At 53.7% G+C, this 7767-nt stretch overlaps 2 protein-coding genes across 2 annotated transcripts; both read left to right on the top strand.

Annotated features, from left to right (window-relative positions):
• The first annotated feature begins 77 nt into the window (after positions 1–77).
• LOC119116964 (tetraspanin-8-like) lies at positions 78–3295 on the top strand. Its single transcript, XM_037242832.1, has 9 exons — positions 78–211; positions 691–933; positions 1985–2047; positions 2155–2274; positions 2356–2430; positions 2510–2605; positions 2686–2796; positions 2872–2955; positions 3023–3295. Exons 2-9 carry the CDS (start codon positions 877–879, stop codon positions 3095–3097), a joined length of 681 nt encoding a protein of 226 aa, XP_037098727.1. The 5' UTR covers positions 78–211; positions 691–876; the 3' UTR covers positions 3098–3295.
• A 359-nt stretch (positions 3296–3654) lies between these two features.
• LOC119116969 (tetraspanin-8-like) lies at positions 3655–7529 on the top strand. Its single transcript, XM_037242842.1, has 9 exons — positions 3655–3831; positions 5338–5394; positions 5862–5981; positions 6041–6115; positions 6187–6282; positions 6366–6500; positions 6565–6597; positions 7010–7093; positions 7204–7529. Exons 1-9 carry the CDS (start codon positions 3772–3774, stop codon positions 7294–7296), a joined length of 753 nt encoding a protein of 250 aa, XP_037098737.1. The 5' UTR covers positions 3655–3771; the 3' UTR covers positions 7297–7529.
• The last annotated feature ends 238 nt before the right edge of the window (positions 7530–7767 follow it).

Genomic DNA, 7767 nt, shown 5'->3' on the forward strand with positions numbered 1-7767 from the left:
GGCAAGCAGCTCTTTTCGAACCGAACCAAACCGGAGCGGTTCGTCGTGAGCGAGGACCCGAGGCGCGAGAAGATGCTGCGACGGACGGACGGACGCACGCCAAGCCCCGCCCAGGAGCGACCGATCGTGCGACGCACGCGCAGCCTCCCCCTCTGTCTTCATCTTCAGCCTCCATCCAGCCCGTCTTCGTCATCATCGCCATCACCATTGTGTGAGTGCTGATAGGCAAGGACAAAAAACAACAACCTTTCAGTCAGTTGGTCGATCTCTTGATACCAAAATCGCGTTTAATGAAACCTTTTGACTAAAATACCCCAAAAATGTCTTCCATCGGTTTCGCTTTATTTTGATGTAAAATGGTGTATTTGACTAGTTTGGGCCAATTGTAATGGAGTCAAATATTATAATGCATTTGTAATTAGTTTGAACCTTTTTAACAAATGGATTTATCAATGTTAATGTCATTTCATATATGAATAGTATTTCACTTTTTAAATGCTAAATTATTCGAGAAAAGCCAAAACGCCAATTACCTACTTCAATCCAATTGATTTTCCTTTCATTCTCAATGTACATCAAACATTTCAAAACGTATTTTTCAACATTCACGATAGGGCTTGTCATCAACACAAATATGTCATGCTTTTTCATACTCTATTAACCGGAATGCGTGCTGGTTTTTGTGTGCAGGTGGCGCCATCTGCTGGCAGAAGATGGCCCTCCCTCACTCCCTCCCAAAGCCTTTCCTGCTTTGGCTGTCAATGACTGTCACGTGACGGGAGGGGTTGGGGGCGAACAGGTAGAACAGGCTCGGCGAATGAGCGAAGGTGTCGAGGAGCTGCACCTGGACGAGCAACGAAGAGCGCGATCGACGTCATGGCGGTCAACAAAGGCATCAAGTATCTCCTCTTCTTCTTCAACCTTCTCTTCTGGGTGAGCCTTTCGGATATTTGATTGGAGTCTGCTTTTTGACTGTTGACTCGTCCGGACCAATCCAGGGTGTCGTCTGTCTTTGGCTCCGTGTCAGCCGCTCCGCTGTGGTCCGGTCAAAGCACCTAGCAAAAGTTGAACCTCTCTATGCCGGCTGGCCGTTGTGAAGCGTGATTAATAATTGATTCATTCAAATAAGAGAGGAGCTCTTGTTTGTTGCGGACGGACGGACGGACGGACGGACGGACGGGCCTTGTGTTGCAAATGCACAATTGCTGTGCTTTGCTTTTGACTTGGGCGGCCACTTGTAGCAGTCTACTTGAATAATGTCGACACTTTATTTTGCTCTGTTCATCTTGAAATTGTGTGTCGACCGTTTGCTAGGCTACGTTGTTTCAAATGAGTTCTTTATGATGATGTTGTTGTTTCCCTCTTTACCTATTGTGCTTGGTGTTTTTTTAGTTGTCCACTTTTATAGACGGCCATTGTTTTCCTCTTTTGACGTCTCCTTTTTTGGTTTACTCGCTTGCATCAGATTGTTTAGGCGACTCTTTTTTTTACAAATCAGCTATTTGATCAGACCGTATCGACTTTTTGGCCTCCAGCAGCCTCCTTTTCTTATTTTGACGACGTTCCGTCTGTTTATTTCCTACTTGGAGCATTTTCCGGTCCACTTTTTGCCTCTGCTGCTCGTGCATTTCAAATGTGTCGTAGAGCGGCACGAGTCACTCGAAGAGCCTTTGTGTCCAAAACGGGTTTGTCGGCTGCCTCTCCCTGACTAACACTTGTGCGTGTCCTCGCGCCTGCCCGCCCGCCCGCACGCACGCGTTTTGAATTCCAGTGGATGCAATGCGCCGGCCGCATGACCCCGCCTTGGCGACATCGGCCGCGGTTGACTCACTCCCCTCCGTGTTTTACGGCCTGGCGGTTAGTCAACGAGCAAACACTGAAAAATTGATGAGAGCGGCTGTTGAATGATTGATGGAGGCGACACCCTGGATTGGTAGGGCTGTCGTTAGTTGGCTGGCTTTTTGATCAACTGCTATGTCCGCAGCTGAGCGGCTGCATCATCCTGGGCGTGTCCATCTACCTGAAAGTCAACAAGGACGGCAACAGTGTAAGAACGAGTCGGCCGCTCCTTCCCTGCCTGCCTGCCTGCCTCCCTCCCTCTCTCTGTCCGCCGCCGCCGCCGCCACCTCCATCTTGCTTTGCTTTTGGGCGCAGATCACCAACGAGTACCTGCCGGGCATCGACCTCCTCATCGCCGTGGGCGTCATCATCATGCTCTTGGGCTTCCTGGGATGCTGCGGCGCCATCAAGGAGAACAGATGCTTGCTCATTCTGGTCAGGAGCGCCGCCACGCAAAAATCAACACGCACGCTTGTGTCACATTGAACACATTGTCATGTTGTGCTTGCGGTGCAGTTCTTTGCCAGCCTGCTCCTCATCTTCATCCTCCTGCTGGCGGCAGGAATTCTGGGCGCCGTTGGCGAGAATAAGGTACGGCCGCCCGCCCGCTCCTCCGCTTTGGCGTCAAAATGGGCTAAGATGCGGCTCTGCCGGCCGGGTGTGCCTTCAGGTGAAGGAGTGGGTGAGGGAGCGCCTGCAGAAGCTGACGCCGCTGTCCGATCAGCCCGAGAGCGTCAGGAAGGACCTGGAGAAGCTGCAGGAGGAGGTGACGGCCGACTCCCTCGCCGCCGCTCGCTCGTACGCCGGCCCGACGCTAACGGCCACGTTTGCCGCCGCCGCGCGCAGCTCAAGTGTTGCGGCCTGGTGAACGGAGCGTCCGACTGGGCCGTCGCCCCCGACTCGTGCCGATGCGTCGGCCCCGACCCGCTTTGCGGCCCCGGCGGCCTCTACAACACGGTCGGGACCTTGACGTCATCATTTGGGGCGCTATTGTGTGCGGGCGCCGTGTGAGCCGTCCGTCTCTCCCCGCAGCCGTGCTCCACGCAGATCATCCGCCTGATGGAGAAAAACATGGAGGTGGTCATCGGCATCGCCTTCGCCATCGCCATCCTGCTGGTCAGAGCGCAAATGCACATTTGAAGGTGTTTGCAAGCTGGCCAATCGGGTTTTTGTGTGTCTGCAGATCGCCGGCATGGTTTTCTCCATGATCCTCTACTGCCAGATCACCAAGCAGGGCGGCGCCACCACCGCCGCCTGAACTCTCAAGGTGCGCCAGCAACTCTTTGGACTGCACAGCGTTGGTTGGTTGGAGATGATTTGCTGCCCACGTGGCGTCAACGGAGGAATAACGAGCCTTATTTTGTATTGTTTTTCCCCCTTTCGGACGGTCTTCTTTTTGCTGTCACGTGAATTTCTGTTTGATAAATTCGTCCCACCATGAACGTCAGTTTGCTGCGACTGCCATTTGAGTTCTTTTTGAACGTTTGATCGGAGTGACTTGCGTTGAGGTCAATGTCGACGGTGGAGAGCTTGCGATTGAGCGACAGCGCCCCCTCTGGCCGTCAGCCTCTCTCTTACAGCGCCTCTCTCCATTCGCCGCCCGCGCCCGTTGCCGAAGACCGTGCCGAGCCGAGCTGACCCGGAGGCAGGAACGTTTTGACTGCCAGGATGTACATTCCTCCAAAGTGACGCAAGAGCCTTTTCAACTTTGAAGGTTCAACGTTTCTTGAGTTTTCCCTCAAACTGACATCCACGAATGAGTTGGGCACAAGTGCGTGCGTGCGTGCGTGCGTGCGTGTTTGGAGCGCGTGGGCGTGGTCTCTGGGCGGGGTAGCTCGTGCGGATGCAGCTTTTTCCATTACGACAAGCTGCACCTCATCAAATCAACGCACGCACGCACGCAAGCACGCACGCAAGCACCGACAAGACAAGATGGGGAAAGTTAACGGCTGCCTCAAATGCCTTTTTGTCTTCTTCAATGTCATCTTTGCTGTAAGTACAACTTTTTCTCTGACCGCACTTGTGGGAAAACAAGACAAAACGTCTTTACAAGACAACAACAAAACTCCATTGATCGTTTTTGGTTGATATTGTAACCAAAACTTCAACCAGGTGTGTGGACTGGACAAGTCAATGGAAAAGTCTCCAAAGTTGTTCTTTCCTTGTTTCCCTCCATATGACAGCGACCATTGGCTTTTCCAAAAGTCGTTTTTTCCTTGCCCCCCGCCAGAAGTGGACATACGTATCTGCTCCGTGGACGACGAGATTGAGTTTGTTTTCCACAAGAATGCAACTTTGTTTGATTCACGCGACTGCTTTTCAAATTGGCAAAAGCCAGCAAATGTTGTGCTGAGTTTGTGCAGGGAATCAGCTTTCACAAACAATGTAGCTGATTGCGTAAGACCACACGCAACAATGAACTTGTCCAACTTGAGTATGTTTCCACTCGAGGACAGAAAAAAAGCAAAAGGCACCAAGTTGAGCTGGGGTCGTCTTTGGTTTCGTTTACTCCCAAAGGGTGAAACAGAAAGCCCGCCCAACGCATGCCCTCTTTGACTTCCTCTTTTTCTAACTTTCTCTTCCTCCTCCTAGGCCACTGAGCTCCTCCTCCTTCTTCTTGCCACCTACTTGTTCTTTTTCTAACTTTCGCTTCCCCCTCCTTCCCGCCACCACCACCCACACCTGCTCTCTTCTACTCCTACTTTTTTCGACGTTCTCCTCCTCCTTCCTCTTGGAAGGCGCATTGTCGGTTGCCATGGGCGGGGCTGAGTCCCCGAGGGGGCCATTTGTACTTTAAAGGTACGCTTCTGCTTTAAAAGTAGTTTCCGTTTGCGGCCCTTCCTAAGGCAAGCCTGCGGGCCGGACCTCGCCGGCGGCGGGACGGGTCTCGCCGGCTCGGCCGACGCAAGTCACGTCCAACCGAATGCGCTTTGACGGGTCACGACTGTTAGGGTGGCGCTCACTCTAACTTATTTTGCAAGAACCACACAGGAGACAAGTAAGTCTTTTTAGACACCTGCAGGCGGAGAGTCCATTCGATGATCGAATGACGTCTGACTCAGGCCTCATGCAGGAGCATATTTATTGAGAGAAACAGAGTGGGCAGGATGGGGTTGAAGCCCCTGGCCTGCTGATCAAAGCATAGCAGGGGGTCTTTTACGACGTTGTGTAGACAAAGCAACACCGGTTGCTTCCTCTGCAGCTAGTCAATCAGTTCAAAAGATCTTAGCACTTTGTTTGACTACTTTTGTTAAGACAGGACAAGCTAGGTGAATTATTACAGGTTACATTCCAACATAATCATACGATCAAGATCATCTGTAAACCCTAACATATATTACAGGTTACATTCCAACATAATCATACGAGCAAGATAATCTGTAAACCCTAACAACGACCCCCGACTGAAGGCCGTACGTGCGTGCATGCATGCGTGCGCTGGCCGGCGTCAGTAACTCGCCACTGTGTGCGTGCCTCTGCTCTGCTCTTCTTTGTTAGATCGTCGGATGTCTGCTGATCGTTGCGGCGGTGAAGACCAGCATCTACAATGCGCAGGTGAGTGGCTTCCCGAGCGGCGACGTGGCTTCCGACGGCCGTGCCCGCGGTACAGCTGAGCGACCGCGTAGGCACCTTCATTTGGTGCTGTAAGGACAGCGGCGGAAGGTGTCAAATTTCCTGGATAGCTCGTGAAGGCCGTGTCGGGAAATGGCGTCATCGGGAGGGAGAAGAAAAACATCCTGTTTGCTTGCTTGCGCTGCCCCTGTGTTGATGGCAAACATGTGTGCCGATGTGGATTTCTTCACCTACGTCTTTCTTTCTCGCTCTCTCTCTCTCTCTCTCTCTCTCTCTCTCTCTCTCTCTCTCTCTCTCTCTCTCTCTCTCTCTCTCTCTCTCGGGGATTTCACAAAGTGCAGCCTGGAAAAAGAAAAGATGGATTTTTTTGGGTTCGATCATACACGGTAAATGCGGGAAGAATATCAATGTGGCTGGCCCTAATTAGATTTCTTCAAATGTCGCGGCAGCTGTTGGCGTTGGGCGCACCGGGCCTGGGCTGGCTGTGGGTGTTTGCCATCGGCGTCCTGGCCATTTCCTGTTTGGGGATCTACGCGGGGATCTCGGAGAAGGCGCTCGCCCTCAAGATAGTACGTGGCCGCACGTCACGAGTCGCGGGACGCCACTAACGCCTTCTTTCTGTCATCAGTTTGCCGGCTTCATGGTGGCGGGGATGATCATCATGCTGATCTTCGGCATCGTGGGGGTCGTCCTCAGGAACAAGGTTGGCTCATGCGCACACGTTCCTAAACAAAATCACACATAGCGCTGAGTGTAAACGTTGCCTCGTCAAAGGTGCGGCAGATCCTCCGCAGCAGCTCGGCCGAGGTGGTCAAGCCCTTCATGGCGGAGCAAACGTTTCGCGACATGCTTGAGCAGCTGCAGGAGCCCGTGAGACAACCGCACGCTCAAAGAGAAGTCTCGGCAAAAAGCCAAAGCGTGCGTGTGTGTGTGTGCGCGCGCGTGCAACTCAGGCTCGCTGCTGCGGCATGGTGAGCGCCAGCGACTGGGGTGAAGTCATTCCAAGGACGTGCGAGTGCAGACCTGGACTGGACGGCTTCGGAGGTCACGGCATCTTTGGCCATTCCGGATGCCAAGCCAGACCTCAGGTAGCCGCCGCCGCACCAAGCGCGCTCACGAGCGCATCGCTGAGTGACGCCGTTTTGTCCGCAGGGAACCACTGGCCCCAACCGGATCTACCAGCAAGTAAGACCACACACACACACACACACGCATGACAGGCCCTTAGCAAAGGCTGAACCACTACATGCATGCATTGGTACGAGGACCCGAGCCCCATAACAAACAGCCAGCCCGTCCGTTGGGCGTTTTGCGCAAAGCCTCGACACCACTTTGAACTACGGCCAGCAAAACCACCCAATGAGAGAGGGAAGCGAAGAAGCCCCGCTCACCTTGCCCCGGCGCCAATTCAGAAAAAACTCAATTGGACACCAAATTGAAGGGGCGGTGTGACAACACAAAATGACCCACGGCTGACAACAAAGGACAAGTGGGCCATTTTGAGCCCCGAGCCGGGCAACTCCTCCCCCACCAGGCCGCCGTTTGTTAGACGCTAGCGAGCGAGGCCTTATTAACAGCTGGCCTTCCTCGCACGCAGTCCTGCAGCGAGCTCATCGTCATCTACAGCGACTTCATCTTCAACATCATCATCGGCTTCCTCTTCGCCTTTGCCGTCACGGCGGTGAGTTGATTGGCTCGCCTGCGCCAGCCAGCCGGGGCCCAGCCAGCCAGGGCCCAGCCAGGTGGCCTTCTAACCCTGGCGCGCGCTGTGTGTCCACCGACGGCGTTTAGCTCCTTGGCCTGCTGATCGCCCTCCTGATGAACCACCAGATCAAGCGCCACGAGCAGGCCGGAGCCTCGTCCGTCGCCATGAAGGCTTACTGACGGACGGACGGGGCCACCTTTTACCGGCGAGCGCGCGGCGCCACAAAGTGTATAAGAAAAGTTTTCAGCCGCCTGCCTGCACCCTCGCGAGACGTTTGCGCTCTCTCTCGCTCTCTCTCTCTGTCTCTCTCTCTCTCGCTGCAGCCATTCCTATCATATTCAGCGCAAAGGCATCCAACTGTGTTTTGGGACATTTTTACAAGTGAACAACATTAAAGTGTATCCCAAAGTGTCTCGCTTGCAGTATTTCGACTGGCGCCCGCCCGTGCCGTGACGAGCAACCAAACGGTAGTAAACAACTACTGCGGTGTCGTGCGAATTGTGTCTTTCCCTTCATTTGAAGAAGAATGGACGAGTTTCGTACAAGTCGGTGGTCGGGTTGATTCGAGGGAGGAGGCGTGGTGACGTCACCGGTCCGCGTGAACAGATGGAATGCGGCTGGTGCCCGCGCGCCGCCACTTGTCAGCCAGC

The sequence above is a fragment of the Syngnathus acus genome, chromosome 23 (assembly GCF_901709675.1).
Source record: "Syngnathus acus chromosome 23, fSynAcu1.2, whole genome shotgun sequence".
Lineage (NCBI taxonomy): Eukaryota > Metazoa > Chordata > Actinopteri > Syngnathiformes > Syngnathidae > Syngnathus > Syngnathus acus.

Excerpts from the sequence above, each read along its gene's own strand:
- LOC119116964 (XM_037242832.1), top strand. The coding sequence starts at position 877 with ATGGCGGTCAACAAAGGCATCAAGTATCTCCTCTTCTTCTTCAACCTT. Across the intron at positions 2,431-2,509 it reads GCGCCGTTGGCGAGAATAAG|GTGAAGGAGTGGGTGAGGGA; the intron begins GTACGGCCGCCC and ends GTGTGCCTTCAG. Across the intron at positions 2,956-3,022 it reads TCGCCATCGCCATCCTGCTG|ATCGCCGGCATGGTTTTCTC; the intron begins GTCAGAGCGCAA and ends GTGTGTCTGCAG.
- LOC119116969 (XM_037242842.1), top strand. The coding sequence starts at position 3,772 with ATGGGGAAAGTTAACGGCTGCCTCAAATGCCTTTTTGTCTTCTTCAAT. Across the intron at positions 6,283-6,365 it reads TTGAGCAGCTGCAGGAGCCC|GCTCGCTGCTGCGGCATGGT; the intron begins GTGAGACAACCG and ends CGTGCAACTCAG. Across the intron at positions 6,501-6,564 it reads GATGCCAAGCCAGACCTCAG|GGAACCACTGGCCCCAACCG; the intron begins GTAGCCGCCGCC and ends TTTTGTCCGCAG.